The following is an 18,105-nucleotide window of genomic DNA, read 5'->3' on the forward strand; positions in this document are numbered from 1 at the left end:
AAACTGGTTTTTCATTAGCAAGGCCTGGTTTTCAAGGCCTTGCTAAGGCTCTCAGGGCAAGAGGTACGGGCCCAAAGGCTCTCGTTTTAATTGTTTTGGTTTTCCTTCTCAGCAGCAATTGGCTGAAAGTTTTGATCATTCCTTCTTCTCAAAGCTTTTCATCAGTTGCTGCTGAGACTGCTAGCAGTTGTGAGACAACTTTCAGTCAATCACATAAATTCAGTGAGACCCTCATGAGGTTACGTAACAAGGGCCCTGCTCAAGAAACCTCTTGGACACCACTTCCTTCAAGTTGGCTGACCTTCCATTTGCAGCTGGCCTTGTTCCTAGTCTGAAAGGTAGGCCTGGCCTAGTAGGCTTTTAAGTTCAAATTTGTCTTCAGTGTCCCCTCCCTCCCACCAAGCAGTGCTGAAACCTTCCTGCCAGCACCAGTGCAAGGAGTGGTGCCCACTTGTGCAAGTAAGCTCCACATTGAGAAGGGACAAGGAAATAATCTTTAGTATGAATAATCACTAGTCTCATTAAAATACCCCAGAGCCTGAGCTTCCTCTGGTTATAGCAACCATGCATTTTTAAGGATGGTGCAAATAATAGACACACAGCCCAATCCTAATCCATGCTGGAACAGGGAAGCCAGCTGGCCTGCGCTGTATCCAATGCGGGGTTGGGGCTGCTGGCGGATCAACCCAGGATAAAAGGAATTCATATCCTTACCCAGGGTAATGCTGCAGCAGTTCCAATGGGCCTACACGGATCTGCACCACCCAAAGGTAGCATGGATCCAAGCAGCCTGGAGCTGCTCTGGGTTGTCTCGGACTGGGCTTAGGATCTGGCACAAGTGCAGGATCCTGGCTCCACCCTTGCTCGGCTGTGGCCCTTGTAAGCAAATGCACAGCACAACTGACTTTCACCATAGCACTGGGTATGAATTTGTTGTTTTTATTTTCCTTTAACCCTCTTATTTAAAAAGACAAACCAGGCTGGGGGGGGTGGCAGCAGTGGCAGCTGCCAAACTCTAGCCCCCATCCTCAGCCTGATCCTGTGGCATGGGTTTGCGTGGACTAGCACTGGGCAGACCTGGGCTAATCCCCAGGTAAGGGAACAAATGTTCCCTTTACACATTTACCTCTCCCTGGATGAAATAACTTTTGTCATACTGTACTCCTTTGGGTATAATTCTTCATTGATATATTGAAAATATAAAAAGTATCATTTTGATGCATTTTAACAGCACTAGATTGTAGTCAGCAGCAACTGTTACCCTGCACATGCCTGATCTTGTCTGTTCTCAGAAGCTAAGCAGGGTCAGGCCTGGTTAGTACTTGGATGGGAGACCATTTGGGAATACCGGGTGCTGTAGGCTTATACCATAGTCTTTTGAGACTGAAGGTTGCCAACCATAAGATAGTAGTGCTCTGTGGCTGAACATTTAGCAGCATGCTGAAACCCAAATTATATATTTCATGAATTGTGTATATTGCACATACATATGTCCCCACCATGCATATTTTGCACATGGAAAATTTCAGATTCTCTTCTGTTCATCCACCATACCAAGATTACCATTTTTGGCTTAGTTCCAATAACTAAGTCCTCAATGGGACTACTTGATTCTACGACATAGAATTTAGAGCCTCTGTGTCCGGTGGACAGCCTGACATGGAGGCTCAGAATTCAGTGGAGCAAAGCTCCACCAGTCCTGCCTCCCTCCTGTTCCGCTTCTTCCCTTGGCATGCCTCCTCCCTGCCCTCCCTCCCCCTCCCTGGAACACCTCTTCCCCGCCTCCCCCATGCTCCCATCTACCTCTGCACTGCCTGGTGGTCTGTGTGACCGCTGAGCAGTGGAGCTCCGGCGCTCCACCAGTGCTAGCCCAGCACCGGCCAGTGCCGGGCTAGTGCTGGTGCTCCACTGGCACTAGGGCCCGCAAATGTGCCTTATGGCACATTTGTGACAGTGCGTGCAAATGGTAAGCCAGCACGCACTCTTTAGGATTGGGCCCGTAGACAGTAATGAAAAGCACTGAAATCAATGTGCTGTGCTTCAAGGTAAACATTCTTACGATAGGAGCTGTTAGTGTGATAGCATGAATTTCTGAATATACCGCAGATAATCGCCTATAAGTCGATCCCACAGATAAGTCGAGGGCAGGTTTTGAGCCAACAATCATGGAATTTTCTATGACCCTCGGATAAGTCGGGTGTTAAACTTAGAGGGGTGTCTGACTATAGTTTTGTCTGATTTTACTCGCGGCCAAATCCTGAAAAATAACCCACCACTAATTGTTACCTAAGAACTGTAGTCTCTAATTTATTAAAAACATAGTAAAGGATAATAAGATACATTTTTATTCTTTTTAAATTCTGGTCTTCGTCACCTTTTTATAAGCATATTCATGTACTCCCAGGGATTCCCAACCTGGTATTCATGTACTCCCAGGGACACTCAACAGGACCTTTAGGGGTACTTGGAAAAGAATGGAATAATGGCAGAAAAAGGCAGGTCATGCTCCAGAATGCCTTGCAAGACAGGAATGCCTTGCAAGGACCAGCAAGGCAGGAAGGGAGGTAGCTAGTTGGCTGTGACAACCCCACCAATAGCTAGTTTTTAGTCATCAATTCATGTATGAACCAGTGATTGAAAACCAGCACAGTAAAAAAGCTGAAACATAATATGGAAGTGATCAATCACCCAGAATTTCTCAGTACACTTCTGGTGCAAAACAGTGCAAAGGTAGAGTCTTCCGTACTTCAGACAGATGAAAAGAGACAATATGTGATGAATACATGAAGTCTGGGCTTTCATATGGAGGAGATGAGGGCTTGTATTATTATTTACAAATATTTTGCTAATATGAAGGGTACAATTTATGGAAATGGGCTGCCAAGGGATATGCAAGTGAAAAAGGTTGGCAACTACTGCAGGAGAACCATGAATCAAATCCACCTCTAAGGTGCCTGGTGTGTTAAGCCAGAAGCTCTATGTACAACATACAATTCATAACACATAACTGGGAGTGTGCAATTCAATTCACAGTAGAGAGATGCAGCTGCATATATTTGCAACCCTTTTTACTCAGAAGTAGACCCACTGCTTTCCATGGGTGTCATTCTTAAGTAAGGGTGCATTGAATTGTAGCCTGCTTCAAATGGAAAGGAGGATTCCCATCCTGGTGTTTCAATAAGCAGGCTGCAGCAGAAGGAAGAATAAAAGGTTAACCAATTGCTTCTAAGGAGCTGTGCCTGCCTGCTGCTTGAGAAACTTGGCGCCTGTCTGCCCTTGAGAAAGGAAACTGTTCAGAGTTGAAAGGCTTTGCCCTCTGATTAACCTGGAGATAAGGTGAAGTGAGAACTGGAGCTTGATTTCACATACTATAGGCAAGTATCTAAGGTATGTTTTATTCCAACAGTATTATTAAATGAATGACTGCCAAACCTGTTGAAGCCTTTAAGTGCTGTATACTGTGCTTTAAACACCAAACTAGATGTTATATTAATCACGTCATTGGCCTTTGTGTTTTTTTTCAAATGAAAACAGCAATTTGGGTGTAGAGGTGGAATCAGGACCAAGCCATTTTTGCCTAATGTCGTATATATCCAACAGGGACCAAATGTGCACCCCTGTGGGTTGGGCAAAAATGGGTTAAGACTATTGTGTGATGGAGGCTTTTTTTAAAAAAAACTTTTTGCATGGTTGTCATAATGAAAATCCTACCCCACCCCTCTTCTCCCCTCCAGGAGTTGTCATATGCATCAGGACAGATGCTGCCATTGGTAGTAGGGTGAAGGTGTTTTTTAAAAATGAAATAAAATAAAACAAAAACACAGTCCCAATTGTGATTCCCCTCCCCCTGTTGCTGCTATTTTCTCATGCATAATATCATTGCTTCACATTTGGCCCTTAGGAAGAAGAGAATAAAAGACCAGGAAAGAGCTTTTGCCAAGGTGTCAGACATTGTTAATGCAGGCCTGCACAACTTGTGACCCAAGAAGCTGAACACAGCTCACCAGCCATGTACTATGCTTGACATCCCAGCGTCATGCAGGCATTTATTAATTCTGGTATACCACAATGCATGGCTGCTGCTCTGTGTTCCGCTTAGCGGGTCACAAGCTGTGTAGACCTACCTTAGGCTTATACCATTGAAGGGCCCACAGATTTGTTACATTGAGTAGAACTGTGGCATCATATGTTTCTTTTAATTATCTGAAATAGGAACCTGCAGGTGTTTTTCGCTTTCAGGGACAACATAAACTTGATCTTATTTTTACATGAACAGCTTTCATTTTGCATCCAAATACACAGACTCCTCTTTTCATCATAAATTATGGGACAGAGTCCTGATAAATTTTCAACAGTGGCAGCACATCTGCCTGATATTATTTATTGTTATTGCAAGAGCAAACATTACTGTCAGTCTCATGTAGCTCAATGCAATAAATATGACGTTAAGTGAAAAGAGGTTTTCACACATACGAACAGGAAAAACAGGAAAAACATACACTGAGTGAAAAACTGCAGAAATCCTACACCATTCATATAATTTATTTAACACATTTCAGTACAGCCCCAAAGAACATTAAAGCAGGGTAACAGACACATGAATTAATGGAAGTTCAAATATATGTTGGATTTGCTTGTGGTATAAGCAACAAATAAACTGTAGTTTTGTATATTTTTCGTAAAAATTCAATGATTCACCGTTTCCTTGATAAACTAACATCTGTGTCAAGTGATTGGACAGGATTTTACCATTGAGGACTATATGATAATCACTTTTGAACAAAATCTGACACTTTATTTTTGTTCCTTTTATACTACAGCCAACACAGGTTGCAAGTCTGAGCATTTTAGCTGCACTAAAGCCCTGTTGAAATCAATTGGACAAGTTAGTCAATGAATAACTTAACACACATTACATTTCAATGGATTGGAGATGGACAGGACATGGATGAATAGACATGGATTTCTGAATTGGACCAGAATCTTACACATTTATATTGAAAAGTATTCTCACAGTTCAAGCATCTTTTTCATGAAACATGTTATTTAGAAGCCTTGCATGTGTATTCTGTGTTACAGATGCTTCCTGAACATTCAGCAATATCTTATCTCAAAAGTATGGGAAGCTGTTATATTAAAGAGCTGCAAATTTCTTTCTACCTATGCTTACATTTCAAGGTTTGCCCCTTGAAGTTTATTGGCCTAGTCCTAACTGCTGCTTGCACCAGCAGAATGCTAGTTCCTTCAGTGCGCACTGATGCAAAAGTACCATAACCTTAAAACACTTTGTGACAGCGCAAGGGTCTGCTGGCACCAACAGGAACATTAGAGCCTCTCTGTGTGTACCTGCAGCCAATGGATGCCCACCAGAGCAGGTATGCCTGGCATAGTATGGGGAGGAGGGCAGGGAGGAATGGAATAGGATGGAGGGAGGGTGGAATAGGGTGGAGGAGGGCGTGATGGGGTGTGTTGATTGGGCCCAGAAAGGGGAAGGATTGGCAGTGCTGGTGCATGCCAAATACTATCCCCCTTCCTAAGATGATTCACTGACACAGATCAACACGGACTTGCATCAGCTATATAGCTGGCACAGGTCCAAGTTGACCCATTGCAGCTGCTGGCGCTTATCCCCAGCAGGGGAGAAATGTCCCCAATCAGGAGACCTCCAGCAGCCAAAATTTCCCCATGGGATGTAGCATAACCTATGCTGGTGCCACTGCATCGCTGCACAGAAATTTACACTGGATTGGGTTGTAGGTAGTATAAATCTAGGTAGTCATTTATATAGTATAAATCTCACTTCCCATGAGCATCAACAAAAAGGAAGAAGAAATTGGAAAGGAAGTGAACAAAAATGAAAGGGAACTCTGAGAAAAAGTAGAAACTAAACTAAACATTTTTTAAAAATTTTTAGATTGTTAGCCCTTTTTGGGACTAGAAACTGTTTATTTTATTTGTACTGCTTTGTGAACTTTTTTGTTGAAAGGCAGCAAAAGGTTTTGTTGAACTTTTTTTGCTGAAATAATAATTCATACACTGCTAGTTCAGTCTTCCTTTTCAGAGACAAGCTGTTAAAAGGCTGACAAAATTATCTCTGTCATTTATGTTGCCTTATAATGATGAAAAATTGCTCAGTGTCCTTTCTATGGGTTCCCTTTTCCTGGCACACCTCTCAACTGTTTCTCCTTGTGAGGGGAACGATGACACACAGGGCAAAAATTTGCCTCCTCTTGGTGAACAGTTAAAAAGGTTGAGAACAATTAGTAGGAGCCATTTGCAAAGCCAGTGAGTTAGTGGAACAAATGCAGGATGCCCCTCACAATAAGGCACGCTTGAGAGATTTCTCCCCTGATGTTTCCATTGTGTGTCAAGCTGATTATTGCTAATGCAGTTTGCCTTTTTCAAGCCACAAAAAAAGTTTATTTGTACACAACAGGTATTTCTCCTGCTAAAGAAAAAAGATGAAGAGATGTCACTATATTCGGCAGAAGTACATTTAATACAATATACCAAGCTCATTGATCTTCTTTACAATATTCCTTTTCAATGTTTAACAGGTGTTTATTTCATTAATTCATTAGGTTCTCCTTGCTGATTCACTCTTCAGCACTGTCCCTTGCCCAGTAGTAGTGCCTTGTCCATATATGACTGCTTGATTTGTTTTCAGTCATAAGTCATGGCTCTTTTTTCTTGAGTAATCAGAGCTCCTCCTGTTTTAAGAAAGCAAAGTTTACAAAAATTCACTGTGAATACAGGCGTGGCGTAACCCTTGCTCTCACAGAATACATTGCCAGACTTTTCTCATTTCAGTTAGGCCTGACATACCTCATCATACTGGGCTATGGGCAACTTTTAGGAATTAGCCCTACCAAGTCTTGCAGGATGGAATTCAAGAAGGGCACAGACAGAAACTAGTTTTAATGGAAGAGTAAATAAGATCAGGACACGGCAGGATGGATCCAACAAAACATTTAGGAAGGGCTCGGCATAGAGAGGAAACCTAAAGCCAAAATTATAGGTAAAGGTGACATTTATCACTGCAAGGCATGATCAGAAGCTCCCACGGTGAACAGTTCAAGGATGGGCCTTGTCCTGATTGGTTTATGGAAAGCACAACTGTGGATTATTTGTCTAAAAACAAAGGTAAGGCCATTGGGTTCCAAGTAGTTTTAGAAAGAGAGGTGAAAGGGAGTGATGGTACAGTAAGGATAACAAGTGGAGAAAGTGTTGGCTCCTCCCACAACCCTTGCCACCCAAGGAATTATACTACTCCCTATATATTAAAATCTAGCTCCTTTTCGATCTATTTCAGCCCAATTCTATAAAAACCCACCCACCCCTGCCAATGCAGTTGTGCCACCATGCGCTGCATTCTGTGGGTAAGCATTCCCAGAGGTCTCTCTGGATCAAGGAACATTTGTTCCCTTGCCCAGACCTGCACCAGCAATTTAGTTGCTATAAGTCCAAGTGAACCCAGGAAGGAGGATTGAAGGGGGATAGGATATGGCTGGCAGCATTGCTGCCAATACCTCCCCCTTTCTGGCCTTTATCTGCCCTCCTCTCCTGTTCCTCCCCATCCCATTCCTGTTCCATTCTGCCCACATCCTGTCTGCCTCCCCTCCCCTCCTGTGCTGACTTACTGGCACCAGGGCTCTTTGTTCTGGTGCACAGATCAGGCTGCTCATTGCTTGTGGTGGTAGCCAGGGTGCACTCCATGACATGTCACACTTTCGGACAGCCATAAAAGCCATAAAAGACTATGCTGCAGGAATGTTTGTTACAGCAGCATAAGGCCCTGTTCAGACTGGGCTACAAACCGGGATCTGGTCGAATGCAATAAGATTCAGCTTGAGTTGTTAAGGAGCTATCATCCAAATTGCTGAAATGATGTTTTGCTCCTAATGTGAAATCCTGATAAGCTAATTTATAAAGAAGCACTGAATAAATCAAGGACAGAACTACACAGAAAGTTTCCAACTATGTGGAAACTGATGAAGAGGCACATTATAAGGACAGAATCAGCAGCTGGTGGGAGGTGAATCTTTTCCCTACCCGCCAGTTGTCCCCCAAAAATGTTCCTTAGGGCTTCTTAAAGCTGTACTTTCTCTGAAGACTACTCAGAGAATTAAAAGTTTCTGTTAGATAAGATTTCTAGCTAAATCTATAAAAACAGCATTTCCCCGACACCATAACAATACTTCCCCTCAAGGGTGTGAAAATGAATCTCATTAATGTATTTATAGTACACAAATAGCTTCAAAATATTTGTAGGCTAGGCAGAATATATATATCTCAGTGGTTCCCAAACTGGTGCGTTACGACCCAGCAGCCTGGGAAGCACTGGCCAATATCCCTTTAAGAGGCTAGGAGGGGGGAGAAGGCTGCTGCCAGGGTCAAGAGGACAGTTTTCTATAGACTTCTACAGTCAGCTTCAGACTTGAGGTGAAGGGTGCAGGAAGCTCACACATCTCCCTGTCTTATGGGCTCCAACCCCAACCTCTACCTCCAGTTCCCACCCTGTACAGACAGAGGAGAAGGAGAAAGCCTCCCTTTCCTCTCCAGCCCCAAGAGCAGAAAGAAAGGCAACACAAAGCACTACATTCTCCCAAAGACATGGGGGAAATGGATCTCAAAGTCTGTCAAGCTGCCTTCCCTATGCCATCCCATCACCCTCACTCCAGACCTCTTTTTAAAATTTTTTAATTGATTTAAAGGGGGGAGAGTGTAAAATCCTTATCGCTGATCTCTATTCTCTTTGTGGGGTGGGAGCAAAGTCTTGGAGAGGTTATATGTTTTATCACTTTGCCACTCACTGCATCACCTCTTATCTTAATTTTGTTTGGACTTTAGTGCAGGCCATCACCCCCCATATAATGGACAGCTCCCTGCCCTCCTTTGAAAACAGATCGGATGGGCATTGACTGGAGGTTACAAAAAATGCAGTTGCATGTCCTTTGTAGCATGTCATTCTACGCTCAAGAGCACAAGCAGGCAAAACACATCAGCAAAATGATGCAAAACACAATATATTCTTCAGTATAGCCATCACTAATCAGTCCTCACCTTTATTTATGATGCACAAAAAAAGTCACCTTATAGAAAGGTAAGACACTGGAACCATAAATATGCCAGAGTCCAAAAACATGAAGGATGAAAATATATGATTGACATTAGGATTCAATACACACTGTTTTTTTTGTTTTTGTTTTTTGAAAAGACTTCCTTTTAAATTAAAATAAAAAAGACAGTAGAAATGAACTAACCATGTTGTTTTATCCAAGGTCAAAACTAGATTCAAAAGGAAAGAATATAACAGATAATAAAGGTAAGTAAATTAAATAAAAAAAGACCAGAAAGAAGTACAAACTACAAGTTTTACCCTTTTATATCAACAATGATTGAAAACACTTCTAAACCATATATACCTCCCTCACTCAGCCGAATGTTATCTGGGCTAATCCGTACTGCCTTTTGAGGATAATTACACTAACATACGATTCTTGGGAAAATCTGTTCTTAGACATAGGAGACTAACATGTATTCTCTTGGGTTTGGTCATACAATCCAAGTTATACAGGTTCTTTGGCTGCCTGCATTTCCTCAGAAATTTTGAATTAAAATGTTCTGCTGATGCACAGACCAAAAGAACTAAAGCGTGAACTCTAGTGATCATTACCTGATGAACTCTACCTTAATTATGCACTAGGAACATTAAATGCAACAGTAGTAATTCTGACCATTTTACTTTTATATGCTGTCTTTCTATTTTCCTGCCAAAGAGCTACATATGAAGGGGGTCTCTGATAAGCAATTGCTTCAACCGTTTAATAACATCCTCACGTTTAATGACTGCCTGTATTACTGTACATTTATTTCACATTACTTAGCTCATGCTCTGAAAAATATTGAGCAGTGAAACACCATCTGTCGATGGGGAAAATCAAAGGCTAAGCTTCTATGTGGTCTAAGTATCCTCATGGAAAATAAGTGGGTTGATACGAAGCCTTACTGATGAAAGAAGCAAGTGAAAAAAAATCTTCATTTACAATACCATTTCAGTGCACACACATCACAGGCAATTTTCTTCCCATGATGTTAAATCAGAACAGAATCTGATAGCCACAAGGTCTTCTCACTGACATGAAAAAACAATCCCAGAACTCTTTTATAGCCAATTTTAAATAAATGTTCAATACGATGGGTACAATGGATCAGAACAAAGGCTAGCGGCACTGCAGCATGCATTATTCATGCAGAACTAAGCTAAATTCAGCTTAGGTCAGAATGCTAGCCAGATCAAAATGCTGTGGTCATTTTGGTCTCACAGTTGTAAAATCAGTGAGATGATTTCTTTTCTAGGAATCAAGTAGTTTACAATTTTAAGCCCACAATAATGGCATATCTGTGGATGCTGCCCTGAGTCAAGGCCTGGAACAGGTCTGCCTGAGTCGCCAGTGTCTCCCTCTGCTTTGCCTATATAGACACAGCACCTGTGCCTCTCAGAAGGCAGAACAGCCACCCTGGAGAAAGGCTGATGAAGCAAAACCTGCTGTTTCTGGCACCATCTGAGATACCTGTCTTTATACCCTGAGGAGGGAGTCTAGCCTAGGCTTTGCTTGCATCTCAGTTCATTGACTGCTCTGCACCCTTTTGTAGCCATTCTGCCACTTATCTTTCTAACTTCCTTGCGCCAGGTTCCATTTATCTTACCCCATGTAGCTCCATCTTTCCCTGCAGTCTGTGTGAGATTCTGATCTCAACCAAATGAGATCAAAAACAACTTACCTTCCCTGACGAAGCTTCTCTGATGAACAGTACGTTGCTGACAGCTTTGTTCCCTGATAAACTGAAAGGTTTGATAACATCCCAATACATCAAAGCAGCTAAGTCGATAACTGCTGGTGGCATCACCACAAAAGACCCTTACTGCACTGCAGTAAGGAGTGCAGTATGGACGATCGTGTTAAAAATTTGCATTTTCTTTATACTGTGCTGACCGATACAATACACATGACCACCACATTAATTCTAACTTGGTGTTTCAAGTCACAGGATAGTCATTACAATGTACGGGACACTAGTGGTTGGTGGGCAACAAATAGATGTACACCACACATCATTGGCCTGGCAAAAGAATGTAAGGGTGGATTCATTCAACTATTCTGATGCCTCAGCTACCCTTATGTAGTAACGTTTTTAGAGTCTTGTCAAAGGATAAATGCCTATTCATAGCACTGGGTACCCTCATTTTCAATGTTTGGATCTTGTTTTATTGGCTGCATCCAGACTGAACAACACACCATAATTCACTGTTAATAGAATGTGCCACAGTGAGCCTCAGATCCATGTGTTCTCCCCTATCCTTTCTCTCTTCTTTGCACAACGGCAGAAAACATGAAACTTCTGTCATTGGTAACAAACCAGTTTTGTCAAAACACAGAAGTTTGGTTTATACAAACCTTTAATAAACTATGGTTTGCATAAATCACAGTTTCCTGTATTTGGACAACATAGTCATACACCAAGAACAGAAACTTCAAATGTCATCCTTGTGCACTGAGGGAGGAAGACTGGGGGCGTGTGCAAGTGTGCCACAGCAAGTTCTCATAAGAAACACTCCAAATAGCAGTGTTTCTCCCTGTTCATTTTCTTTCTGCAACGCAGGATAAACAAGCAAGATTTCTGTTCAGATCTTAAGGACTGTAGTTCAAATGTGCAGTCTTTACAAATTTGCCTCTAATGACCCTGCAATCCTGAAAGCCACCAATTCGAGACATCGTCTGTGAATACTCCAGTTTCATAACATTAGAATTCTACTGATGGCCTGCAAATCACAGCCTATTCTTCATTTACTTTGTTTTGAAAAGTTCATGTTTTCTGAAGCCACATCAGGTTAAACTTCAGAGAAATAGTTTAAAAATATCCCGTTACTGACAGCTTGACGCCCTTGGACAGATCCTGTGCCTGGCTCCCATGGTGTGCTCTGGACCCCTCTGTGTGTGCACATATTGTCTGAAGTAGAAGCAGAGGGGCACTTTCTTTTTTCTGAATCACTTAGAGAAAAGAGCATCTACTGCATCCGCATGCCACCATTCTCAGCAAACAACAAGGGTGAAAAGGGAGACCATTGGGAGCTCTTGGCAACACTGAGGGAAAAGAATGCCCATCCACTCATCCTTTCACTGTTCTTAGCTGCTGATTGGACTAAGTATGTATGTGTGAATGTGTTGCTGTTTTCCTTCAGTACTGCTGATGAAAGAAGATGCCCATCCTCCCCCCTCCCCAGAGATGAAAGAGTGAGTCACTCTGTAGCTATCTTCAACCACTCCCTTACTCATCTACAAACAGACTTTCCAAAAGCATCATCACAGGGACCTTTGAAGAAGCCTATGTAGGTGCAAAGGAGAGGAAAAGGCAGTGATGGTTGGGTACTAGAGGACTTCAGGGGTCAGCTCGGTGGACCCTCAGGGACTACAGATCCTCAGCCAGGTCCTACCTGACTAACCTTTAACTCTGCACTGTAACTCTGCAGTAACTGTACCTCTTCAGACAATAGTGTACCATGTTATGACTGCTTTTTTCTTCAAGGACACAGACATAAAAGTTGTATATAGTTAATTTAAGGCGCAATCCTAACCAACTTTCCAGCACTGGCATACTGTGCCAGTGGGGCGGGTGCTGCATCCTGCAGTTGGGGTGTAATCATGGAGGCCTCCTCAAGCTAAGGCAATGTTTGTTCCCTTACCTCAGAGTTGCATTGCCCTTACCCCAGTGCTGGAAAGTTGGTTAGGATTGCGCCCTTAATAAGCTAGTAAGGCAATTTTCACCAGCGAGATCTAAACACTTTTTATTTATTTCTACATTTGAGATGAAATTATTCTAATTTAAGGACTACAACCCAGAGGCTCCTCAATTACAAGATTGCCACTTCATCACAGAATATCTCAAGGATGTCATTGCATCAGTCAGGGTGAGGGCCTTGAGTCAAGACAATATTCTTCAAATTAATTAACAGTTAATGTAATAAGCTGGTAAGGCAATTTTCACAAGTCAGATTTAAATATATTTATTTCTATATCTCAGATGAAAATGTTCTAATTTAAGGACTATAAGCCAGAGGCTTCTCAATTACAAGATTACCACCTGATCAGAGAATATCTCAAGGATGTGATTGCATCAGTCAGGGTGAGGGCCTTGAACCAAGACAGAAATATCCTTCTTCAAATGAAACAGAATTCTATTTAAAATCCTAACATGTGCTGGAACAGGCTGGCCGGCGCTGCATCCAGCGCACGTTTTGGGCTGGCTGTGGCTTGGCCTGAGGCAAGGGGGAAATAACTGCTCTTACTCTGGGTAGAGCTGCAGCAGCCTCAGTGGGTCTACTCGGATCTGTGCCACCTAAAGAGCTGGCGCAAATCTGAGCAGCGTGGAGCTGCCCTGGGCTGCCCGGGAACAGGGCAAGTATCGGACATAATTGCTCCCTGCCCACTCCCTGCCCACCAGCCAATGGGCCCACCCACAGCCCACCCTCCCCCACCCCAAAACACCTCCTCCCCACGACCCCCAGACCTCTGCGCTGGTCCAGAAAGGCCAACGCAAACTTACCAAGCCCGGGGCCTGCATCGGCATGGGGAGGCCAGCGTGCAGCCTTTCGCCAGCCTCCCTGACTAACAAGTTGGCACAAACATGCCGTGACAGTTCCAGGCTGGCGCAAGTGACTTGTCTTGACCCAAGGGTGCTTTAAGATTGAGCCCATAGTTGCATACACTAGCAATTCAATATTGGCATGTAAATATTGGCCTATCTTGCAGAATATACCAGGATGTTAAAAACAAAAACAAACCCTATGTCTGCTTTCAAGTGTCTAGAACCTTCAAGTACTAGTCAGTCCAGTTGTGCATGTAGCTGTCTTCTCAGTAATTCATATAACATGGGATGGGCTGAGACTCAGATAAATTGGACTTGAGTCGCAAAAACACACGTTTTTGGGGACTCATACAAACTCGAGTCACGAATGTCAAAAACTTGGGCACTGACTCAGGACTAGGAGGTTTTACCCTAAAAATTAAAAGACTTGAATAAATTCAAGTCAAGACTTGCTTTTTTGTGTGCCTGAGACTCTGTTTTCTGGGTGCGCTTGCTTTTTTTGGCCACTTCTGGGGCTTAACGCAGACTTGAGTAAAAATGGCTCTGAATGAGTTGCGACAGCTGTCCTTATGACTCATGGGCAACTTGAGTCAAGGGGGTGGAGACTGAGGACTCGACTTGAGTCACTGTGTTGTGGCTTTGGCACATCCCTGAGATATAGTACTTAAAATTTCTACTTTTCCACATGGACCCTTGTGGTCACTGAATGAATTGCAAGTCCAGCACTGAGATGAATCCTTTTTTTGTAATCCTGTTGGTCAAAGGGAACACAAGCAGAACCAATTCACTGCTTGCGTCAGGACCGATGTGGTGCATGCAATCAAATGCCCCTATGAAAATCTATACAATGCTCATATAAGAGTTATTTAGGGATGCATATGTTAGAAATACGCATCACAAAAGCACCGGTGCTTACTTTGTACGATATTTTATTCAACCAAATCACACCATTCATAACTTTTGTTTTGGAGCGATAGACACTGAACTAACATAACAGACCATTTTGGATGTTATCATCTGAGCAGTGGGCTAGTGTGTGAGAATAAATGTTCCCTCAGCTTGAGGAGGCCTCCATGACACCCCTCCCCCACTGCAGGATGCAGCACACACTCCATTGGCATGGCTGCATCAGCGCTGGAAAGGTGGATAGGACTGGGCACTGAATCCCCTCTCTTTTTGTAATAGTTTTGTTCATCAGTAGTTTCCAGATACTGTGCTATAGCCAAGCATAGTATCAGTAACAAGTGCGTTGTTCTATATGCCTCATGTTTAAGACATCTCACCATAGAGTTTTGATCTGCCGTTCTTTCCTCCCATTACCATTCTGGATCAGATTTCATTTTCAATTCTCAAAATATTATAAAACCACATCTTTTAAAGTACATTGCATTTACAGGGCTGCACTTTTTGGGTCGAACAGTTCAGTTCACTTTGTACTATGTTCCTGTGTGCTTTGAGGTTTTCTGCAGTTTGAAGATTTAAAATTAGTCCTGTTCATGGGTTAAAACTTTTTCCCACTTCCTCACTTTGAGAGCAACTGCCTTGGATCATATAGGTCAGGGGTCTCTAAACTTTTTGGCCAAAGGGCCGCATCAAACATCTGGCAGAGTGTCAAGGGCCAGGAAAAAAATTAAATATAAAATTTAAATACATACATTAGAGATGGAACTTAGATGAATGAATAAATGGGCTCAAATGTCCAGGATTTCTCCAAACACCAATGCAGTCCAAAGCACACACTTATCCCCTTATCCCTGGGTAAGGCACCTTTGGCCCAATAGGTCTCCTCAGACTTGTGCCACCTCCTCAGGTGGTACAAGTCCAAGGAGAGCGGAGAGCTTGAAGTCGCTCCATTCTCCCCAGGAACGGGGGTTGGGATCTGGCATAAATGCCAGATTCCAGCCCCACCTCTCGCTCACCACCCGCCTGCCCCTGTGGCCGTTTTGTATTCTTTCACTGCTCCAGGGGGAAGGGAGGGATGTACCTCCAAGCTAACTGAAACTAAGTTTTCTAAGCCTCTGGACAGTCAGAGAGAGATTGCCTGCTGCATTGCGGCCTGTCTGCTGCGTTGCAATGATAAGCGAGGTTATTTTAAAACCTTTGCCTAAAGGGACATGTTTTTTTAAAAAATTGATTTTATTTAACTTAAATAAATTTTCGGCATCCACAGGGGTTCCAGGAATGGAACCCTTGTGGATGCTGAGACACAGTCTGTATACAACTTTATTTTTACTGTGCCCCTGAAGAAGAGTGACTGATAGAGCTGAGTGAACTATAGTGTGCCTTTGAGATTTACTCTCTGGCCATTTCTGACCTGACAATCAATTGGTTTCTCTACTTTACTATTTGTTCTCCCATGATAATATTATTACAATTGGCTACCAAATGTGCAGTAATAGTTGCTATAGCTCTTCAGACACTGATCTTACTGGCAAAGTGGCACTGATTAAACACACACACACACACACACACACACACACACACACACACACACACACAAAATTACTAAGGATTCTGCTTCTTAGATACCCAAATACCCACTGGCTGTTCCAAGTTTACACAAGAAGCTGCCTTATACAAACTCAGAACATTAGTTCATCTGGTTCTGTATTGTTGACACTGACACCCCAAGGTTTCAGATGTAATTTTGTCACTCGCTGGGGACTGAATTGGGATCATCTGCATGAAAAGCAGGTGCTCATCACTGAGCTATAGCTGCTTCCCAAGAGCTCAGAATTTGAGGCTCAGGGCATACATAGTCTATACACATAAAACTGGTTTAATAAGTATTTGCTGCCCGCCCCCAAATTTTGGGAACTTGATTTTTTTTTTTGGCAGGGGGATGTCTCTACAGCAGCAATTTTCAAACTTTTTCATCTCATGGCACACTGACAAGGTGCCCAAATTGTCAAGGCATGCACCATCAGATTTTTGACAAGGTATATCACACTGCTGGTAGGGGCTCACATCCCTCAATACCCCTACTAATAAATGACCCTCCCCCAAACTCCTGCAGCACACCTGTGGACCATTCACAGCACACCAGTGTGCCACGACACAGTGGTTGAAAATGGCTGCTGCATAGAACACCCAGCACCTTCATGAAACAGCAATCCCTAGAATTCTTTCAGAGAAACATGACAAGCTGGCCAGATAGAAACTGCTAACTAAAAATGTGCCCTTAGTTGCAGATACAGCTTTCTTAAACTATTTTTAATTTTACTTGAAGAGGAAGTGTATACACATGAACTAGTGAACAAAAGTAATAAAGGCAAATGATCTTACAGAACAAACTCTGGCTTTTCAGCAAGCTTCAGGGCCTCATGCATGCCTGCAGCTGATAGCTTACGGTTGATATTTCTATATCTGCATTGCAACAGATTGCGGTAAGTTGTCCTCAGGTCCCGATTGAAGAAGGCATATATAAAGGGGTTAATAAGAGAGTTTGCATAACCCAACCACAGAAATGTCCTCTCAACCCACAAGGGGATACAACTGCAGGCGGTTCCGCAGATAAAAGGTCTAGCTGTTGAAAGTAGGAAAAATGGCAGCCAGCACACAGTAAAGGCCCCCACGACAATTCCCAGGGTGGTGGCAGCTTTCTGCTCCCTCTTGAAGATGGAGATGTTCTTCCGTTCATGCTTCAGCAGCCGTGAAAAATTTGTGCACTCTTCTGATTCTTTGTGCAATTTCACAATGCCATTTGCAGAAACTATCCCTTCATTTTCCTCCAGCCGCGGGAAACCAGCAAACTTGTGTTTGGCAGCGCTCTTCTTGGCGGCCTTGTAGATCTGATAGTACATGAACAGCATCACTGACATGGGGATGTAAAATGCAACTGCCGTTGAGTAAATGGTGTAGCCAAAGTCTTGGCTGATTAAACAAACTTTGTCGTCATTAATATTTTGAGCCCACCCAAACAGAGGTGGCAAAGTAATGGAGGCAGACAGCAGCCACACACAGAAGATCATTTTTGCCATACACTTCCCATTTTGCCTCACAGGATAGGTGAGGGGCCTGGTTATACCAAGATACCTAGAACGAAAGAAAGCACAGTTAGAGCATGATTGTTCTCTGTGATCAAAGCCACTTCTGTTGGAAGCAGATGACAGACTACAAGCAATCATAACTGAAACCACCATTTAATTCCTTGAAAAAACGGGAAACCAACAGTTCCAATTTTATCAATGTATGGTGTTTTTTTTAAACGCACCAATTCTAAGCAAAAAAGCTAACAAAGGCTGACAATTATAAAGATAATGCATAAACTGACCACAATTTATTCTTCTGTGCATACAAAGTTTTAGGTTCATTTCCACAGCTAGTGCTTTACGGTAACTTCATTTATATCTCACCATATGCCAGCATACCACCCACTTGGGCAGTGGGTGAACCCATCTGATGAACATTGTAAAGAAAGAGGAAGGGGACAGAGCCTAGTTTGTGATCTGTGGGCAC

At 42.8% G+C, this 18,105-nt stretch overlaps 1 protein-coding gene and 1 pseudogene across 1 annotated transcript in view; one reads left to right on the plus strand and one right to left on the minus strand.

Moving 5' to 3' along the window:
* The first annotated feature begins 1,243 nt into the window (after nt 1-1,243).
* On the plus strand, nt 1,244-1,363 carry LOC136647198 (5S ribosomal RNA; annotated as a pseudogene).
* A 3,158-nt stretch (nt 1,364-4,521) lies between these two features.
* Nucleotides 4,522-18,105, minus strand: part of HTR7 (5-hydroxytryptamine receptor 7) — a 51,366-nt gene continuing 37,782 nt past the window's right edge. Inside the window, exons 2-3 of the mRNA XM_066619506.1 lie at nt 16,933-17,682; nt 4,522-6,710 (exon numbers count right to left, since the gene is read on the minus strand). Coding sequence (XP_066475603.1) covers nt 6,668-6,710; nt 16,933-17,682 — 793 coding nt within the window. The 3' untranslated portion in view covers nt 4,522-6,667. The remainder of the gene's footprint in view (nt 6,711-16,932; nt 17,683-18,105) is intronic.

The sequence above is a fragment of the Tiliqua scincoides genome, chromosome 3, assembly GCF_035046505.1.
Source record: "Tiliqua scincoides isolate rTilSci1 chromosome 3, rTilSci1.hap2, whole genome shotgun sequence".
Classification (NCBI taxonomy): domain Eukaryota; kingdom Metazoa; phylum Chordata; class Lepidosauria; order Squamata; family Scincidae; genus Tiliqua; species Tiliqua scincoides.